At 39.3% G+C, this 22,403-nt stretch overlaps 1 protein-coding gene and 1 pseudogene across 2 annotated transcripts in view; one reads left to right on the plus strand and one right to left on the minus strand.

The window, feature by feature from the left end:
- The window catches only part of ATP8A1 (ATPase phospholipid transporting 8A1), a 268,521-nt gene that overhangs the window by 51,534 nt on the left and 194,584 nt on the right, over positions 1-22,403 (minus strand). For both annotated transcript variants that reach the window (XM_025386297.1, XM_025386299.1), the window contains 2 exons: positions 4,855-5,038; positions 4,652-4,762 (listed from right to left, as the gene is read on the minus strand). In XM_025386297.1, coding sequence (XP_025242082.1) covers positions 4,652-4,762; positions 4,855-5,038 — 295 coding nt within the window. The remainder of the gene's footprint in view (positions 1-4,651; positions 4,763-4,854; positions 5,039-22,403) is intronic.
- Positions 11,332-12,149, plus strand: LOC112625089 (annotated as a pseudogene).

Consider the following 22,403-nt stretch of genomic DNA (forward strand, 5'->3'; position numbering starts at 1 on the left):
ATTTTGCTTCAAAATACAGACTATTCCAGACCAAATCTAGCAGTAATGAATGAGTAAGTTCATTTAAGTACCTTGTTTATATTTCCACGTATTAGGTTATTTTATCTAACAGGTTGTAACCTTTTTAGTGACCATTATACAAAACTGCCTGTACACTTCAAAACTAAGTTTCAATTTTACTAGCCTGACTCATAAGAACTATGCTCAGTCAACATTTAACAAGGAGATAAGCATTCTGACAGAGGCACAAAGAACAGGTGAAGCAAATACACACCAGCCCCCAATGAAAGTGTCAACATACTGACTTTGTTTAGACTGTTACTTCTCAGAGTAAAGGATAGAATATGATTTCCATATAGGAGATGGCTGGATCTTTTTTCTTTTGAGACAGAGTCTTGCTCTGTTGCCCAGGCTGGAGTGCGGTGGTGTGGTCTTGGCTCACTGCAACCTCTGCCTCCCAGTTTCAAACGAGTCTCCTGCCTCAGTCTCCTGAGTACCTGGGATTATAGGCGACTGCCATCACATCTGGCTGATTTTTTGTATTTTTAGTAGGGACGGGGTTTCACCATGTTGGCCAGGCTGGTCTTGAACTCTTGACCTTGTGATCCACCCGCCCCGGCCTCCCAAAGTGTTGGGATTACAGGCGTGAGCCACCGCACCTGGCCTGGCTGTATCTTTTTTGACAGATGTGTAGAAACAGTTAACAGATAAAATGGTAAAGTGGCAGGAATAAACATCTATTTGTAAGGGAACCCTGGGCAGACTTATGAGGGTGTGGTGGGTCCTTGACAGGAGTGGGAGATGGCGGTTTCTTAACAATGGGAAGGCCATTGTCATGATCTGCAGAGCTCCAACAGGAACATGAAACTGATAACACCTATAATTATTATAAATATAGCTTCTGACAATAAAAAGGCCACTTTTTTAAAAAAAGGCAAATAACATATTTATTATGCCTTGATTAACCATTCAGTTCACTTACTTATCTACCATTGCTGTGCTGCCCAGCATGGTAGCCACTAGCCACACGTGCTCTTGAACACTTAGATGTGATTAGTCTAAATCGAGATGTGGTATAAGTGTAAAATATACTCCAGATTTTGAAAACTGAGGATGAAGGATGTAAAATATCTCATTGATATATTTTTTACAGTGATTACAGGTGACAATGATAATATTTTGAATACATTGAGCTAGATAAAATATTCTGACATTAATTTTTATTTTTCTTTTTGCTAATGTGGCTTGCATTGTATTTCTGTTGGCAAGTGATACAGTTTGGCTGTGTCCCCAGCCAAATCTCATCTTGAATTCCCATGTGTTGTGGGAGGGACCAGTGGGAGGTAATTGAATCATGGGGGCAAGTTTTTCCAATGCTGTTCTTGTGATAGTGAATAAGTCTCACAAGATCTAATGGTTTTAAAAAGGGAAGTTCCCCTGCACAAGTTCTCTTGCTTTGCCTGCTGCCACCCACATAAGATGTGACTTGCTCCTCCTTGCCTTCCGTCATGATTGTGAGGCTTTCCCAGCTATGTGGAACTGTAAGTCCATTAAACCTCTTTCTTTTGTAAATTGCCCAGTCTTGGCTATGTCTTCATCAGCAGCGTGAGAACAGACTAATACAATAAATTGGTACCAGTAGAGTGGGGTGCTGCTGAAAAGATACCCAAAAACGTGGAGGCGAGTTTGGAACTGGGTAACAGGCAAAGGTTGGAACAGTTTGGAGGGCTCAGAAAAAGACAAGAAAATGTGCCAAAGTTTGGAACTCCTTAGAGACTTGTTGAATGGCTTTGACCAAAATGCTGATAATGCTATGGACAATAAAATCCAGGCTGAGGTGGTTTCAGATGGAGATGAGAAACTTGTTGGGAACTGGAGCAAAGGCAACTCTTGTTATGTTTTAGCAAAGAGACTGGCAGCATTTTGCCCCTTCCCTAGAGATCTGTGGAACTTTGAACTTGAGAGAGATGATTTAGAGTATCTGGTGGAAGAAGTTTCTAAGCAGCAAAGCATTCAAGAGGTGACTTGGGCGCTGTTAAAGGCATTCAGTTTTGTAAGGGAAGCAGAGCATAAAAGTTAAAAAAAATTTGCAGCCTGACAATGCAATGAAAAAGAAAAATCTCATTTTCTGAGGAGAAATGGAAGCTGGCTGCAGAAATTTGCATAAGTAACGAGGAGCCAAATGTTACTCCTCAAGACAATGGGGAAAATGTCTCCAGGGTTTTCATGGCAAAGTTTTCATGGCAGCCCCTTCCATCACAGGCCCAGAGGCCTAGGAGGAAAAAGTGGTTTTCTGGGCCAGGCCCAGGGTACTTGTGCTGTGTGCAGTGAAGAGACTTGGTGCTCTGCATCCCACTCACTCCAGACATGGCTGAAAGGGGCCAACATAGAGCTCAGGCAGTGGCTTCACAGGGTGCAAGCCCCAAGCCTTGGCGGCTTCCAGGTGGTATTCAGCGTATGAGTGCACAGAATTCAAGAATTGGGGTTTGGGAACCTCTGCCTAGATTTCTGAAGATGTATGGAAGTGCCTGGATGCCCAGACATAAGTTTGCTGCAGGGACCGGGCTCTCATGGAGAATTACTGTTAGGGCAGTGGAGAAGGAAAACGTGGGGTCAGAGCCCCCACACAGAGTTCCCACTGGGGCACTACCTAGTGGAGGTGAGAAGAGGGCCACTGTCCTCCAGATCCCAGAATGGTAGATCCACTGACTGCATTGTACACCTGACACCGGCCTGTGAAGGCAGCTGGGAGGGAGGCTGTATCCTGTAAAGCCACAGGGTGGAGCGGCTCAAGACCATGGAAACCCACCTCTTGCATTGGCTTGACCTGGATGTGAGACATAGAGTCAAAGGAGATCATTTTGGAGCTTTAAGGTTTTACTGCCCTGCTGGATTTCGGACTTGCTTTATTTTGGCCAATTTCTCTCACTTGGAGTGGCTGTATTTACCCATTGCCTGTACACTCATTGTATCTAGGAACTAACTAACTTGCTTTTGATTTTACAGGCTCATAGGCAGAAGGGACTTGCACTGTTTTGGATGAGACTTCGGACTGTGGACTTCTACACTAGTGCTGAAATGAGTTGAGACTTTAGGGTATTGTTGGGAAGGAATGATTGGTTTGGAAATGTGAGGACATGAGATTTGGTGGGGGGGGCCGGGGCAGAATGGTATGGTTTGACTCAAAGCTCATCTGGAATTCCCATGTGTTGTGGGAGGGACCCAGTGGGAGGTAATTGAATCATGGAGGCAAGTCTTTCCTGTGATGTTCTAGTGACAGTGAATAAGTCTCATGAGATCTGATGGTTTTATAAAGAGGAGTTCTCTTGTACAAGCTCTGTCTCTTTGCCTACTGCCATCCATGTAAGATGTGACTTGGTCCTCCTTGCCTTCCGTCATGATTGTGAGGCTTCCCCAGCTATGTGGAACTGTAAGTCCATTAAACCTCTTCCTTTTGTAAATTGCTCAGCGTTGGGTATGTCTTTATCAGCAGTGTGAGAACACAGTAATACAGCAAGCTCCTGGAGGACAGGAACCATGCTTGATTTACTTTGTAGTTGTTGGACTAAGCCTGGTGCCTGGGCTCTGTAGGTGCTACAAATTGTTCACAGAACAAAATGCATCCTTTTAAAAGTGGTATTCCTGACTCGGGTTTTCATTTTAAAAATTATGTTATGTTTGACACATAAAACGGATTATACAAATCCCTTGCTATCCAGACACAGAAACTAAAGATTCTGATAATTTTTAGACAAATTTCTCATCATCTGAACTCTTGCTACTCACCAAACACAGAAATAAAAACAGATCTGGATAGAGAGGGATCCTTGTATATAACAAAGATCTAAGTTTTGAAACATAATAGGAACAATGAGGCAACAATACTAGCAAAGCTACCTGCATATTTTTCCTGATTGCACTACTTTGTCTCCTCTCAGAATTAGAAGTGCTAGCTTACTTCAATGTTTCTCATTTCCTCACCTTTTTAAAGAAATAGGTTTTCTACATGTGTATTATCCCTCCATGGTGTATTGCTTTCTTCTGTATGTTTTTGAGCTTTATTAAAAATGCAGTCAAGTTTACAGACTAATTTATACATTAGTAATAATGTATTTTTAAAATTAAATACATTATTATCTCATTAGCAACTCTAATTCAACACTTCTTATCAATGCAACATAACATTTTTAGCTAGAATTTAAACATAATTCTCCACAGCTGACAAACTTTTTTTTTTTTTTTTTTTTGAGGTGGAGTCTCACTCTGTTGTCCAGGCTGGAGTAGAGTGGCACAATCTCAGCTCACCACAACCTCCACCTCCTGGGTTCAAGTGATTCTCCTGCCTTAGCCTCCCGAGTAGCTGGAATTACAGGTGCCTGCTACCATGCCTGGCTAACTTTTGTATTTTTAGTAGAGACGAGGTTTTACCATGTTGACTAGGCTGGTCTTGAACTCCTATCAAGTGATCTACCTATCTTGGCTTCCCAGAGTGCTGGGATTACAGTCCACCTTTTTGTTTTAATACATTTAGAATTTATAAAAAGTTGGCAAATAAAAGATTGATTAAAACAATGAGAAAATGTCTTCAAAAAGGAAATTTCTTTAAATATGTATGCAAATGACAAGGATTTAAAATTTAACCTGCTATTACCTCGATAATATAGAGCACTATATTCTTGTAGAAGCAGTATAAGATGCACTTGGAGACTCTGTTGTAGTTCCAGGCACCATGAATCATCAGTAAATTCTTCAAATATTTGAACTAAAATGAGAGTGGGAAAAAATTAGTATTTTCCTTTTCAAAGCATCAGTTGACTGAGAGGAATGATGTGTTTTGCAGAAATGACGCTTTACCTGAGCTATGGAGTAATCAGAGGAATTAGCTGCCTGCAGGCCTTCATTGCCACTGATACCAACACCAACGTGTGCTGTCTGTATCATGCTGACGTCATTTGCTCCATCACCGATTGCAAGCGTTACGACTTTGACTTGTTTCTTAACCATCTCAACAACTTCAGATTTTTGAAGAGGAGAAACCCTTAAATTGAAACATTATCAATTACTGTTTTCTGAAAAAAGGAATTTTGAAATGCCACTGTGTTGAAAGATAAAAGATGCAAAAGACCTAAATGAATAGTTCTCTGAAGAAACCTTATGATAAAGTTTTAGGTTTGCAAATGTTTACTCATCTGTTAACCTGGTTACCGTATTAAGAAAAATTAAAATAAATAAATAAAAACAAGTCTCAGAGGCAAACCCCTAGGTGACAGCTAGAAGAGAGAATGCTTTGTTAAGCATTAGCCTGCCAGAATGCTTGCATTAATATGTTAAAGAAATAACATTTGAGTTCAGAAATGCCTTTACTTCCTCAGAATTTCTAATTCTTCACTTACAAATTAAAAACAATGTCATAAATGCTGTCAAACACTAACTAAATCCTACACAGTAGCTGGAAAGTAAAAGTTTTGAGCTTCTGCAATCTGATCTTACATAATGGACTATATGCTTAAAACTCTACTTAAATTAATTCTCAGACACCATGGTAGATGCCAAATATCTGATTATGGTTCATGGGCTTCTTTTTCTTCCAAAGCCACTAACAGTCAAGTAGAAATCAAGCAACCTCTTATACAGATGCGGACTGGGAACAGAAGACACCAGTATCTGTATTAAAATAATATTTGGTATTAGATTTGGAGTTACTTTTCACAGACTTTTTAAAGCCATTTAAGAAATAAACATCAGGACAAGGGCAGAAGGGTTCAAAGACGGAATGCATCAGCATAATACACTGTCTACGCTGTATTGGAAACTATAGAGGAAAACAGGAAAACTACACAATAAATTGGTCTAACAAACTGTTAAGCTAATAATTAGACAGTAAGAGCTAACTAATGTACATAATGTTGACACAAGAAAAACATCTCAGAGCTACATTATTTATCAAGGTTATGTGGCATAGATGTCTAATAATAAATATCTGCTAAAATATCTGAAAAATCATTTACTATTCTATTTAAAAATGAAGATCATTACTTTGAGAGAATCGATACATCTTTGTCCATTTTCCTGATCATTCCATAGGAAAAATTTTTAGTGGTAGATACTCTGCACAGATATGTGCCTTCAGGAGTCCCACTGCCCTTATGAACTGCTTCAGCCAGAGTAGCTCTGGTTTTTATTTCAAGTCTGAGAATCATTGCATTAGACTGTGAATTGCTTGTAGAGTCAATTGGTCTCTTCTTTGTATTTTTAGTACCTGATCCAAAATAGATATTCAATAAATGGTTGCTATATGAAAAAACTATTTATAATTTTTTCTTTGGATTTCCTTTTACAATGTGGCAATAGTACAAAATGACACAACTGTGAACTCAGCAAGGAAATGAATGCCTATCGAGCCATTAGCAGGCTATTTCACTGTTAGCTTCATTTTTCTTCAAAGCAATTTTCATTTCATTTTCACATTTTATTTAATTTTTCTTACCAGGTTAATATAAACTGGTAAGACCACTGGCTCTAGGTCAATGTTTAAACATGGACTATAGTTGACATTTAGTAAATATCAAAAAGGAATGCTCACCAATAAGTGATCTAGAATGGGAAATGGGCATGAATAGAGAGAAGTATTTGAAAGCTTTATCAAATTCCCTTTAATAGTCTAACAGTATGAATACATTATGAAGTCACACCAAGGGTTCAATGGAACTAGGAAACAGTGGCACTTTTTCCATAAACTAAACCTGTGATTAAGGAGAAATCTCTGCAAGGTGAGCTGATATTAGTGATTTTAAAAAAGCATCAGAAAAGAGTTGGACTAAATTTAGTTTTCTTCATGGTGATCACAATCAAACACTGCTTTCACTGCTTGATACTGTAATTTTCAACACCCAAATTAAAATTGGCTGAGGATTTTCATTCAATTCTGTATGGTTAAACCAGGTGTTAAAAACAAGGAGTAGGATTGCCATTAGCAACAATGCCCATTTAAGAAAAAAAGATTAACGATATAGTGAGAGACATTTCAAAAGTACACTGCAGCTGCTACTAGCCAGAGCATCTGCTTCCATTACCAAGCTTTAAAAGTGAATGGCTGGCTGGGCTTGGTGGCTCACGCCTGTAATCCCAGCACTTTGGGAGGTTGAGGTGGGCAGATCACGAGGTCAGGAGATCGAGACCAGCCTGGGCAACGTGGTAAAATCCAGTCTCAAGTAAAAATACAAAAAATTAGCTGGGCATAGGGGCGCACGCCTGTAGTCCCAGCTACTCGGGAGGCTGAGGCAGGAGACTCACTTGAACCCGGGAGGCAGAGGTTGCAGTGAGCTGAGATGGTGCTACCGCACTCCAGTCTGGGCAACAGAGCGGGACTCCATCTCAAAAAAAAAAAAAAAAAAAAAGTGGATGACCGTCTTGGAATAAGGTTGAAGATATAATGGATTTCCCTGACCATTAGTGATGTCAAGCATTTTTTCATATGTTTGATGGCCATCTGCATATCTTGAGAATTGTCTATTCATGTCCTTAGCCCATTTTTTGATGGGATTGTTTTTTCTCTTGCTAATTTGTTTGAGGTCCTTGTAGACTCTGGATATTTATTCTTTGTTGGATATATAGATTGTGAAGATTTTCTTCCACTCTGTGAGTTGTCTGTTTTCTCTGCTGAGTGGTCCTTTTGCTGTGCAGAAGCTCTTTAGAAATGCAAATCAAAAGCACAATGTAATACCACCTTACTCCTGCAAGAATGGCCATAATAAAAAAAATCTAAAAAGAATAGATGTTGGTGTGAATGTAGTGATCAGGGAACACTTCTACACTGCTGGTGGGAATGTAAACTAGTACAACCACTATGGAAAACAGTGTGGAGATTCCTTAAAGAACTAAAAGTAGAACTACCATTTGATCCAGCAATCCCACTATGGGGTATCTACCCAGAGGAAAAGAAGTCATTATACAAAAAACATACTGGGACATGCATGTTTATAGCAGCACAATTTGCAATTGCAAAAATATGGAACCAGCCCAAATGCCCATCAATCAACAAGTGGATAAAGAAACTGTGGTATGTGTGTATATACATGTATATATATGTGTGTATATATGTACATATATATGCAAATATACATGTAAATATATGTTCATATATGAAATATATTCCTATATGTAAGCATATGTAAATATATATGTGTGTGTATATATATACAGATACACACATATATGAATGAGATGGAATACTACTCAACCACAAACAGAATGAATGAATGGCATTCACAGCAACCTGGATGGAATTGAAGACTATTATTGTAAGTGAAGTAACTCAGGAATGGATAAACATTGTATGTTCTCACCCATATGTGGGAGTTAAGCTGTGAGGATGAAAAGGCATAAGAATGATACAATGGACTTTAGGGACTCAGGGGAAAGGGTGGGAGGGGGACAACAAATTGGGTACAGTGTATACTGCTTGGGTGATAGGTGCACAAAATCTCCAAATCACCACTGAAGAACTTATTCATGTAACCAAATACTACCTGTTCCCCCAAAACCTATGGAAATAAAAAATTAAAACAAAAGACATAATGAAAGCCTTCTTTTCTGATGACTCTGAAATATCAGTTGGTTGCTAAACAAAGATATTGGATTTAAGTGGAGATTCATAAAAAATAAAATACACATTCTTAAAATATTTAACTCAAAGTATAAATGTACAAATTGTGATGCAGGGCAAAGAACCTTACTTTGCACAGGGGTCTGCTGTTTGAAACTCTGCATGTTTTTGTAGCAGAAATCTCACTCAGGCATAGTCGATGGTTTGCTTCACTAAAATGAGACCAGAATGTACCATTTCCTTTCACCCCAGTTTATAGTTAGTTTACTCCAAAATTCGACAGCAATATTTTTTAGCAACTCAAAAAGTCTTTCCAGAGCATTACACCTAGATTTACCAGCAATAACTTTTACTCCATTATTTGGATGAGTTATGAGATATTTAATTAAATGATTATTTCAAGAAGTACAACAGGAATAAGCGTACTAGGGAACAAGCCCCACTTACAAAGCACCAAGTCAATTCATGGAAGCCAAAGAGCATGTACACACCTAAGAGCTTCTGGGTGTGAGCATAGCGTGCTGTGAGTACCTGGCAGAAGGCTGTAGGGAAGGAATGTGGCTGAAAGGGATTCAGGTTTGTCAAGCTGAAGTCAGCAAAAAAAGATCCACTATTTTTACAGCATCCACTTAAAAAACTGTTCCTTGCTACAAGGCGGTTACAATACAGCAAAAGAAAATTATAAGACATTAAAAATGAGTGTAATATAAAGCTTTCTGATATGATTGCCCCTCTTTGATAATTTCAGAAATCAACATGAGCTTTAAGAGGCCTCCCTTGATAAGTTAGAATTTGACTTGGCACTGGAAAGGAGAGGAGAATTCACTTCAGGTAACAGAAATAGCACATAATAAATTTTAACTTCACATTCAAAATTCTCCAGAATATATGTTTTTCTACTGCTGTGTCTCCACCTCTTAAAAGATTACTCTACTCAGAGTTTATTTACTTTCTGGATGTCGGTACACTTGCTTCTAGATCCATACAATTTCCATATGAGTCTAGAACTACCTTACCACACAACAAGTTAATTCTTCCTATGTCTATCAAAAAATCACATATCCACGGCTGAGAATATCTAAAACCTAAACAAACGCCAATAGTGACTCAATGTATAATTCTGAAACATCATAAAGGCACTGTTTTCTTCCCTGAGATTGTTTTTTTTTAACCATTTGTGGGTCTGCATCCAGGATTTAAATTATTCACAGTTCTCTTCTGTTCCACTGTTGCCTTTTCTTCTTTGGTAGAAGAGACTCCATGGAAAAAGACTACGTATCAAATGTGTACTGTAAATGTCCCTTTCTCTTCCCTGTGGCTCCACAAACAGAGGGTGGTCCTTCGTGATACAACCTAGACGTGCACTAAGTGTAATATGCTTTTCAGATATTATTTTGGCTGTAGTTTCTGCACATGTTACTCATTATTTTTCTTATTTGCTATGCAGTAACTCTCACTGCCCTGTGAACACTAGACCAGAGCACTGGAAATTTTTACCATTTAAGCTAAGAAATATATAGGTGGTCCATCTTATATGAAGCTTGTTTTGCACTCTTTTGATGGGATTAGCTAAATGAATCACCTTTCTAAATGAAATATGAAGATTATATGTACATATATATATATATATAGATAGATAGATAGATGTATAATAAAGGATAATTTAGGGAATTTTTTATAGGTAGCCAAAAGGAATACAATAATTTATCCTACTGGATTGTGTTTTGGGATTAATAACCTAAAAAATTCTTACATATACACAAAATTATACTAATACAATATGATCTCAAAGACTTATACTGGAAACTTAAAAATTACTATAAAGTTGCCTTTAGAAGGTAAATCTAGAAAACTTTTTAGGAAGAATATGAAGGAATATAGTATTTTCTAGTTCTCCTGAAATGTTTTATATAGTGACCAAGCCCAGTATTTACTAAATTTCTTTAACTTCCTCAAACTTTAAATTTGAGGTCTGTTCCAGGTGCCTGTTTAGAGGTCAGAATCATTAGTGAGGGGATCTGCTGTGCTTTTCTTTGCAACAAACTTCCTAAGATTTCTCCTGTGAATATCAGTGTATTTCCCACTGACTCATATTTTGTTGACTACTTAAAGAAATTACAAAAGGAGAGAACAATGTAAACTAGAAGATCTTACTTGAATCCTTCTGAACTAAAATTTGGCAGGTTCATTTATAAAATTTTACATTGAGAAGAAATTAAGATAGAGCAAAAGAAAAAAACCTGATATACAAAAACTACAAAATATTGTTAATTACTCTAGAAACTCGCCATCAACTTGTTACTGGAATGAAAACAGCAGCTTACATGGCAAGTGTTAAAAAATGATACTTAGCAATACGGTACATAATGAAACATCCAACCACTTTTGGTAAGAAATCGCGCTATTCAAATGACTGATGAGTGAGAGCTCTCCTAGCCTCCAAAACCAACATCTGTTGATATATTGTGCAGTTGTGGGCATTCAGGAGACCTTACAATATAGGGATGGAGTCTACAGAATTAAAATACAGATAGCCTTTCCATAGGACAAAAAAGGAAAGCAAATTTAAAAAATATTTCCTTTCTGCAATGCATTTTAGATATAAAACTTCTCTTTTGTGGAATTTATGTGGTTATAGGTAAACATACTGCTGTCTGCTTCAATGATTCAGATAAGTAGTTTAAATAGGGACTGTTTCTATTGATGGTGTGTATTTGATTATACATATATGTGCACGTGTGCACTAATTAGCAAATAGACCTATGAAAGGCACTAAAAAGGAAACTCCGCCTAGTATAGATATTTATTATGGTATTCACACCAGAAAGCTTAGTTTATCTATAATACTGCTGTTCATTTTCTCTTCAGAAAATATCTTCCAGTTATGTTGAACCTAGCACTGTACTCAGCACACAGCAGATTTAAAAACGGTAGCAGGCTCTTCCTAAGCTGGTGCTTAGCAAGGAGAAGGCCATGTTCAGTTCAAACACCATGACTGTGAAGCCCAACAGTAAGAAACCAAACGAGTTAGAAGAGTCTGGCATCTTCCAGGCTCTTCTGGAGCTGGAGATAAACTCGGACCTCAAGGCTCAGCTCAGGAAGCTGAGTATTACAGCAGCCAAGGAGCCTAAGTTGGTGGTGGCCTGAAAGCGATCATAATCTTTGTTCCTGTTCCTCAACTGAAATCTTTACAGAAAATCCAACTCCGGCTAGTACGTGAATTGGAGAAAAAGTTCAGTGGCAAGCATGCTGTCTTTATTGCTTAGAGAATTCTGCCTAAGCCAACTTGAAAAAGCCACACAAAAAATAAGCAAAAGCATCCCAGGAGCTGTATATGACACAATTTTTGAGGACTTGATCTTCCCAAGTGAAATTGTGTGAAACTGGATGGCAGTTTAAGTAAATTTAAAAAAGGGTCATAAAGGTTCATTTGGACAAAGCATAAGAGAACAACACGGAATGCAAGGCTGAAACGTTTTCTGGTGTCTATGAGAAGCTCACGGACAAGGATGTTAATTTTGAATTCCCAGAGTTTCAATTGTAAACAAAAATGGCTAAAGTATATTCAGTATACTTTAGCCACAGTGAAAAAAAAAAAAAAAAAAAAGAAGGTAGTGGAACTAAATAAATGGAAATGTTACAAGACAGACACATTTGGCTGGGCGCAGTGGCTCATGCCTGTAATCCCAGCACTTCGGGAAGCTGAGGTGGGCGGATCATGAGGTCTGGAGTTCAAGACCAGTCTGGCCAAATACCAGTCTCTACTAAAATTCCAAAAAAAAAATTAGCTGGGTGTGGTGATGTGCACCTACAATCCCAGCTACTCGGGAGGCTAAGCCAGGAGAACCGCGTGAACCAGGGAGATGGAGGTTGCAGTGAGCTGACATCGCGCCACTGCACTCCAGCTGAGGTGACAGTACAAGACTCTGTCTCAAAAAAAAAAAAAAAAAAAAGAAAAAGAAAAAAAAAGAAAGAGAAAGTAACATTGCCATTCTCATTCATTTTTGACTATTCACTGTTAAGAAGCAGAATCTGTTTAATAAGGTTTGTACCTAGAGTATAAAGGGAACTATGTAAAGGACATTGGATTCTCCAGGCTCTCTTCCATGTGTAGGGAAGACAGGAAAAAAATTATTACATAGAAAAGGAAACATTCACCTCTTCATGGGAAAATGGGTATATTCAGAATGAATTAGGGCCAGCTGACAGCGTGCCTCTACACGCCACAGTAACAAACTTGTAATGTCACAGCCAGCTCTAAGCAACAGGAGATGTTAAAAGTTTTTGATATAAAAAAGAGCATGGTTGAGGCTGTTCCTAAAAACATTAATTTGGATTGCCCAAAGTATGTTTTTTATATATCTGAATATGATCTAGGGAAAGGACAATGAAAATCAAAATAAAAACTCAGAGGGCTCCAAATAATAGTGGCTTCAAAAATGACTCTGAGGTTTCAAATTTGGGTGACTGGGAGAATGAGGGTCTAAACATAAATGGAAAAGGCAAGAAGAATATTGACAGCGGATAAGTATCAGGGAAGTTCTAGATACTCAGAAGTTTACATAGTAGTGGGATACCCTAGTGGACTCATTTAAGTAGGCTGACTGAAAAGTTGGAACTGGACTTGGAAAAGACTGCAGAGTTGGGAATGTGCCTTCAGGTGTCATTCATTCAAGTATTTCATGATCCTTTAGTATGCGATTAAATCTCTGTGGAAGAACAGAAGGAAAAGAAAGCAGATCTCAGGACCTTTCTTCTGCCCCCAAGAGTTATTAAGGACTTTTAATGAGCTACTATCCTGGGAGTTAAATATTGTCAGCCTATATGATAGTAGTCCCTCTCTGTACACTTGCTCTGAAGAGATAGAAATTTTTCCTGTATGGAACAAGGCCATGCCACCTGTTTAGGGAGTCTTGCCAATGGGACTGGTGTGCTCTCAACTGGGAAGCACTTCTATTCAAGAAGGCCTAGAGTGCTTCCCCTTTCAGCTCCAGTCTGTTGTGACCTTGCTCTCAGAGTGGCCTCCATTCTCTTCCCATTTCCAGTATGTGACTGGAGCACACACGCCCTGTGATCTCTTTTCCCGTGACTTTGGGGAGGTAAGGAAGGGACAAATTTTTTTAAAATTTAAACTGATAAATTAATTTTTTGAGATGAGGTCTTGCTCTCTTGCCCAGGCTGGAATGCAGTGGCACAATCTTGGCTCACTGTAGCCTCAACCTCTTGGGCTCCAGTGATCCTCCTACCTCAGCCTCCTGAGTAGCTGGGACTAAAAATGTACACCACCATGCCTGGATAATTTTTTTTTTCTTTTGTAGAGATGGAGTCTCATTATGTTGCTCAGGCTGGTCTCAAACTCCTGGCCTCAAGCAATTCTTCCACCTCAGCCTCCCAAAGTGCTAGGATTACAGGTATGAGCCATCATGCAAGGCCCAAATTGGAAGGTTTAGGTTGGAAGAAAATCAGCTTGCTCTTCTCTGCCTCATGACCTTCCTGTGCTGTGTAGGTAAGTTTCTCCAAGGAACCTTCTCTCACCTTAAAAATACCTAGTGGAAGATGGAACAATTGGTAGCACAGACTATTGACAGAAACTAAAATATAACTCTGAAGATGTCAGGAGTTAAAAAAGGAGGCCAGTAAATTTCAGGGTCATAATTATCAACTAAAAATCCAAGAGAAACCTTTGCGGCGATAGGAAGTGGTGAATACTTGGGAGAAGCTGAGCAGCATGGAGGAAAAGAGTGGTATGCAAGGGATAATGGAAGGACACACAGACGGGCAAGCTTTCTGGCGGCAGTGTTCCCCGCCCATAGCACCCTGTTTGAGCTGACCAGCATGAGGGGGTGAGACTGGGCTGGATGGAGCCTCTCTCATTGCAACTGTAGAGTTTGTCTTAGGTTTGGAGCTTATGAAAACAAACCCAAAATAACATGCTTAAAAAACAAAACGCTCCAATTCCAGGAGTACATCCTCAGTGCCCTAAAGCTAAAACAGCAGAAAGAATTCCTACCCAGGCCCTGGAACAGGAAAGCCAGATCTTTCTGGTCAACTTGAAGGCACAGAGCCAGGCAGGGACAGGAGCCAATAATATGGCTGTGCCGACAGACCCCCGAATGCCACCTCACACAGGGAATGCCATCAGAGGGCGGCTGCCTCTAACAAGAGGAGCGCTCAGGTAAAGGAACTAGGGGGAAACAGGAATTTAATAAAATGAGATTGGGCCCTGCCTCCAAATTTACCTAATTAGGACTTAGCTTTTGATGTTCTTCCAAAGGGATATTAATGCCTGTTAGAAACAATAGGGAAAAACATCCTTCAGGGAAGCTTTTAAGACAGGAGAGAATCATGAGTGAAAAAGAAATACAACTTACAGGACCTAGTAAAAACAGATATAAGGATTTTTAAAAAGTATAATAACCAACCTTAGAGAGGAACATGAAATTAGGAAAAGCAGTTATGGTGAACTAACTGAAAACAGTAATATGAAAATGTAACTGCTAAAATAAAGAATCCAATGGTGAACTGAGTATGATATGATGCAGCCTGAAAGTTCAAATCCAAAAGTTCTCCAAGACATCAGCCAATTAAAGGAAAGATTGTGGAAAAAGGGGAAAAGAGGAACAGAGGGGACTATATGTATACAAATGGGAGTCCAAAAAAAGAATACGAAGGAAAATATAAAAAGTAATGACTAATGATTTTCCAGAAGAAAGACATATATCGTAAGATTGAAAGGGCTCACACAGGGCCAAAAACATAGATAAGAAATGACACCTATACCTAGACACATTATGGTTAAAGAATAAGAAAAATTTCTAAAAGCTTTTGGAGAGAAAAAGGAGCTTACTTACAAAAATATAAGATCAGACTAACCCTGGATACACACACAAAATCACTATCTACAGTTCTTATCTCTTTACTGGAGAGGTGGGGGCAGGAAAGGAAGACATACTAAAACATATGGACATTTAAGGGGAAAAATTAGCACAAATAGAGTTACCAAAACACAAGAAATAGAATAAAGTCTAAAAGTTTCAAACCGGCATAGGAAAATCTGATCTAGAGAGTGAAAGTTAGGGGGAGGGAAAAAAAAAAAAAGAAACAAAATCATAATAGACAGAAACCAAAATAAATGGGAAGAAATGAGGTCCAAATGGGAAGAAATGAGGTCCAATATAGCAACAATTATAATAACAGTTAAAATAATGTTTATTTGCACCTAACACATTGAATTCTCAGAACAATCCCATAAGTTACTACTGTCACCATTTTACAAACGAGGAAACCAAGGCACGGAGAAACAATATTTATTAAGGTTTAAGGTAAAATGGCAAGTGGTGAAGCTAGGATTCAGTCCCAAGCAGTGTGGATTCAGACACAGCATTCTTTTATTTTTTGGAACAAGGTCTCACTCTGTCGCCAGGCTGGACTGCAGTGGTGCTAACTTGGCTCATTGTAGCCTCGACCTCTGGGGCTCAAGTGATCCTCCTGTCTCAGGACCACAGGTGTATGCCACCACACCTGGCTGATTTTTAATTTTTATGGAGACTCAAGGTCTTACTTTGTTGCTCAGGCTGGACAGACACAGCATTGTTAATCACTATATTATACAGAAGGATTGAACATAACGATTTGGAGAAAAAGCAAAAGACGAGACACATAATGAAACAAAGAAAAGCCAGGTAAGCAAATTAAATATCAGACCAAAAACAAAACAAACAAACAAACAAAAAATTCAGGACACAGAAGAGGCCATAACGGTCAGAGAGGAATCTTTATATATGACAGTATATAATATATACTGTCAGACAAAATATACATTTCACTTGAAATATTCAATTAGGCTATACAAGAGAAAATTAGATACCATTTATAGATCAACAAACATTTTAATAATAGGTGCCATGTATTAGCTCATTTATTCTTCATAACTCTATGAGAAGAACAATTTCTATCTCTATTTTAAAGATTAAAAAACCAGGGCCGGGCGGGGTGGCTCATGCCTATAATCCCAGCACTCTGGGAGGCCAAGTTGGGTGGATCACCTGAGGTCAGGAGTTTGAGACCAGCCTGGCCAACCTGGTAAAATACAGGTCTCTACTAAAAATAGAAAAATTAGCTGGGCGTGGCGGTGGGTGCCTGTAATCCCAGCTACTCAGGAGGCTGAGGCAGGAGAATCACTGGAACCCAAGAGGCGGAGGTTGCAGTGAGCTGAGATCACATCATTGCATTCCTGCCTGGGTGACAGAGCAAGACACCATCTCAAAAAAAAGATTAAAGAAACTAAAATCGGAGAAGTAATCTGGTGTTCAGCTACTAAGAGGTAGAGTCTAGGCCCTGGAAAGTCTAGCTTCAGTTCCTGAGCACTACAACACAGGGCAACACTAGCAGAGGGAAAAAGAGTGGATTGTTTGGTAAATGCTATTGAAAGAATTTGCTCATGATGCAGAAATGAATAACAAAGGATCCCCCCTCCTTCATAGCATATACGAAAATAAACTCCATATGTGTAAAAGACCTACATGAAAAAACTAAAGCTGTAAAGTTAACAGAAGAGGCGGGGTGCAGTGGGTCATGCCTGTATTCCCAGCATTTTGGGAGGCTGAGGCTGAGGTGGGCGGATCTCTTGAGGTCAGGAGTTTGAGACCAGCCTGGCCAATATGGTGAAACCCCATCTCTACTAAAAATACAAAAATTGCTGTGCGTGGTGGTGGATGCCTGTAATCCCAGCTACTTGGGAGGCTGAGGTAGGAGAATCACTTGAATCCAGGAGGCAGAGGTTGCAGTCAGCTGAGATTGTGCCATTGCACTCCAGCCTGGGCCACAGAGTGAGATTAAAAAACAAACAAACAAAGTTAACAGAAGAAATTGCAGGAGTGGGAAGTCCTTTATATCCAAAGTGCAAACCATAAAAGGAAAAAATTAGTGGAGTTTGACTATGTCAAAGCCAATGGTTCTGTTTAAGGAAGGGTATCACAGGCAAAATTAAGAAGGGAGCCAACCTAGAAGACACTTGCCACATCAATAATCAACAACAAAAAAAATCAATGTCCAGAATACACAGAGTTCTCAAACACAAGCAGGAAGAAAGAGAAGAAACCCAACAGAAATTTCAGTATCCCTTTCCCCTCTTCAATGTACCGCTTTTCTTCATAGCAACATTACCACTAATTTTATATATGTCTATTTGAGATATATCAATTATTACCATTCATATATACACAAACACACACACAGCAATTATTGTCTTTTGAATATTTGTGTGTATACTTATGTTATTGAACAACAGCTATGATGTGAAGGCTGGGATTATTTCCTTCCCATTGTTCACCGCTCTATTTCTAGTACTTAGTAAGGTTACCGGCACACAGTGAGCACTCAAAAAACACTTGCTGAATGAGTAAGTGAATGAATAAATTTCAAAAGCGGAAACTGAGAAAGGTAAATACTCCTGTGAGAAGCTCAACCTCTCTAGTAATCAGAGAAATGAAAATCAAAACAACAAGGTGTCATTTCACAACCATCAAATTGGCCAAGTTATAAATTCAGTAATACTATGTATTGTTATTAAGGCAGGGAATCAGCAATTCTATTCCATGGATCTGGGTTGGCACACTAGTACAGCTGTTTTGGAACAATGTGGCAATTCTGATGGGAAAGAAATATACATATACTCCACAGCCAAGCATTCCCATACCCCCCCACCCCACCATATATATATGTATCTCCTTAAAAAACCTCTTGCCTCGGGGGCATAGAGAGGCTATACATTGCAGTACTTTTCACGGTAGCAAAGATTCAGAGGAAAACTCTGTGGTATCCCTATGAGAAGAGATAAACAAAATGATGTATATGCATTAGTGTAATAACAAGCAGTGATAAGAATAAACAAACTTGGCTAGGCGCAGGGGCTTACACCTGTAATCACAGCACTTTGGGAGGTCTAGGTGGGAGGACCGCTTGAGCCCAGGAGTTTGAGACCAGCCTGGGCAACAGAGGCAGACTCTGTCTCTAAAAAAAAAAAAAAGTTTAAAAATTAGCTGGGAGTAGTGGCGCAGGCCTGTTATCCCAGCTACTCAGGAGGCTGATGTGGGAGGACAGCTTGAGCCTTGGAGGTCGAAGCTGCAGTGAGCTAAGATCAGGCTGCACTCCAGCCTGGGCAACAGAGCAAGATTCTATCTTCTCAAAAACAAAAACAAACAAAAAATAAATTTGTTTTACTTATGGTGACATGGATATGTCTCAAAAACATGTAGAAAAATAAAGGTAAAAAAATTTCTGAGTGGGCGGCTCATACCTGTAATCCCAGCCCTTTGGGAGGCTGAAGCAGGTGGATCCCTTGAGCTCAGGAGTTCGAGACCAGCCTGGGCAACACGATAAAAGCCCGTCTCTACTGAAAATACAAAAACTTAGCTGGGTGTGGTGGCACGCATCTGTGGTCCCAGCTACTTGGGAGGCTGAGATAGGAGGATCACTTAAGTCTGGGGCTGGGGGGTGGAGTAGGCAGAGGTTGCAGTGAGCCAAGATTGCACCACTGCAGTGCAGCCTGGGTGACAGAGACTCCAACTCAAAATTTTTTTTTTTACTGGAGTATCATTATAAACGCAAACCTTTTCTTCAATTCAATACACATGTAATAGATATTTTTCACAGAATCACATATATATAACTAAAGTACAGCAAATGGATGCGAACATATGAAACACTTGAGAATATTTTTTCTAAGGTGAAGTAAATAGAATGGGACTGGGGATAAGGGGAATACACAAAAAACACATAAAAATCAAAGAGCAATTTGCTTTACTTCAAGATTCTAGGGAGATGGCTAGCTTGCACATCTCCTCATTCTTTTGCTGGCATGTCCTCTAGCACCTTGCTGGTGCTTTCCCTAGAACAGAGGGAAGGCACTGCAGTGACAGAGCAGGCTCAGATATTTATGGCCCTGGGTTCTTCCCTTCTCTCTTGCTGCTACATGTAAATATGTATTGACATCTCATTGTAAAACAAATTCATGTCCTTATTTTCAGGGATTTTCTTGGTTACAATGGCACGGATAAGTTTAATGGAGCCACCAGATTGTGCAGCTGGCACCATAAAAAGAATGTCCGTTTTTTCAAGGAATTGTGGAGAAAGGGACACCTGCCAGTGAGGAGAGATGAGGAAATGTTTCAGTTTTTGAGAAAAGAAAGGAACAGTCTAGAAATTACTCTCCTTGGAGAGACTAGGAGACCTTAGCGAGAAGTCCATCAGTATTGCAGGGAAGTTCTGTTTTAACTACCTCCCTCCATGTTCATTCATGAGCTACAGACACTTTATTATGGCCCCAGGGCTAAATTTAGGCAACAGCGGTTTTATTGGAACACGGCCACACCCATTCATTCAGGTATCATCTAAAGCTGCTTTCATGCTACAACTGCAGAGTTGAGTAGCTGTAAGAGAGAAAGCTGTATGGCCTGCAAAGCCTAAAGATACTTACTATCTGTCCCTTTACAGAAAACATATGCCCCACCCTGCTCAAAACACCAGGCCCTTCTTTAACTTGTCCTAAGTCGAAATGGCTCACATAGGTTTACTGAAAAGGAGGTAATCACTGGAAACCATCACGGATTCAGGGAGAACCAGTTACACCAAGCTAACTCTGCTTCCCTTTCCCACACAGTGAGGTCTGTAGGCTGACAGGTCAGAGAAATGCCATAGGTTCCACACATCATGTCCTTAGCAAATCAGAACTGTCGGAGAACTGTACGCAATCTATTAGGTAGATTTGTATTTGACTGAAGAATAGAGGAGAGTGCTGATGTACTGGTTTTGTAAAGCTTTAGGGAGGCCTTCAGTAGAAAGCTACAGAGCACTGCATTTAAAATTTACGAAACAGAAAATAATCATCAAGAATTTGGATGTGGTTGTGGAAGGTATATTTGCTTATTCAAAGTTAGTATGAAACAAAACAGAAAAATAGTAAAATGAACAAGAGGGATGGTGATGGAAATCAAGGTAGCAGTTATCTTTGGGAGGCGCCTCAACTAAAGGGAGCATGAGGGGCTTCTTGGGGGCTGGTCCTGTTTGGGTGCTTGTCACAGCAGTGTGTGCACTTTGCAAAAATCCCAAGCTGTGCATTTATATTTTATGTACTTTCCATTACAGGTTACCTATCTCATCAGAATTATGTAATCTGCAGTTCTGATTGTGTGTGTGTGTGAGTGTGTGTACTGGTGATGGGGGCAATGGTGATAGTGGTTTACCTAAAAGGAGTCACACTTAAAACTTTAAAATGTTGAATTACGGTAGGCTTCTGTAGCATTTAGATTTCTTATATATTTTTAGACATTTTATTGTCAAATATCAACTTCTCTGGTGGTGGTCATCATAATTGGCTAACAGGCTGTAATATAGCCACTGCAGAGCCTTTAACACTACTCAGTCAAGGTGAAATAGCAAAGGAGATGGGCAGGGCTGAGCAGACGATTATTATGTTAAAGCAAACTATTGGCATTTTATGAAGTTATAAAACTTATTCAGTGTGTCCTCTTTTAGCTGTACACGTATGAAAGAAATATTCTCTCAACATTTCCAACATTTATTCATATTTTCTTGGAAGCAAATATAGGGTTGACATTCATTAACAGTTTGTAAGTCTTTTCAAAGCCAAACATCTGCTTGGCATCCAATGGTGTTCACAAATTTTTTTCTTTAAAGGAATGTCTGTTGAGCATTTATTAGCTTCATTTGTACTTTATGACTACTTTTTAAGTAGAACATATATTTAGAGAAATTCTTAAAGCTAAAGACAATCTCCAAAGATTTAAGAAGTAGATCTGCCTTTATTTAATGCACTCATGCTATGACAGCAAATATTCAGTGTCCCTTTAGACTTCCTGCAGGACCCCTTGATAGGAGTAAGGTGAAAGGTTTTGCCTGGAATGCCACTCCCAAATGACAACACTCACTGAAGTCAAGTGTTTTTTTATACACTATGGGGAAAATGGCCTAAAAGGGGGTTAAACTTTGATTAGAGATGTTGCAAGTAGGAAAAAATGCTTACTTCAATTTAACTTTTGCTTTTCAGAAGACATGAGTACATAAATTATGTAGAAGAACGATGATTACTAGACAGTCTAAAAACTGGAGGCTCTAAGCCAATTTTCAACCAACTGTCACAGAACATAAGTTTCAAAATATGTTTAAACTAAACTGACAACTACAGAAAAAATGTAAGATTCTTTGAAAGGCTGGGTTATGTGAACTGATGAGGACCTCAGAAACCACATGCTATTTAACACACAGTAATACTTCACTGCAACATTCCCACTCTCTTCTGGAGGGAATATCAAAAGAGGTAGAACAGATGCTTCCCCAAAGTAAGCTGATCCCAGCAGTAGAAAGACTATTCCAAGCAGAGTGGCCAACAGAAGGAAGGTTCATCCAAAACCTAAAAGGGCTATGAGAGGTCCTTTGGCCAGCAGCTTTCCAGCCGGGACAAGATAACCAAGGAAGGGGGCTTGTGTGTATTTCCCACCCTACTATGACGAAGCTGGTCCACTTTTACTTGCTTTCTACATCCGGGTTCCCTGGAAGACTGGCATCACCGATATTCCAATCTCTTCATTTTATAGGTCACAAAACCAAGGCCAGAGAGATTCCATCAGATATCCAAACTGCCAAAGCAGTAGAGCTAGAACAAGCATTCTGTGAATCTCTAGATAAAATGCTTTAATGCCAATTATACAGGCTATAAGACCAGAGTGCATAAAGCACTGGTCCCTGAGACTAAGAATTACTTATTTAGTACAGTTACTTC

This window comes from Theropithecus gelada, chromosome 5 (assembly GCF_003255815.1).
Source record: "Theropithecus gelada isolate Dixy chromosome 5, Tgel_1.0, whole genome shotgun sequence".
NCBI lineage: Eukaryota > Metazoa > Chordata > Mammalia > Primates > Cercopithecidae > Theropithecus > Theropithecus gelada.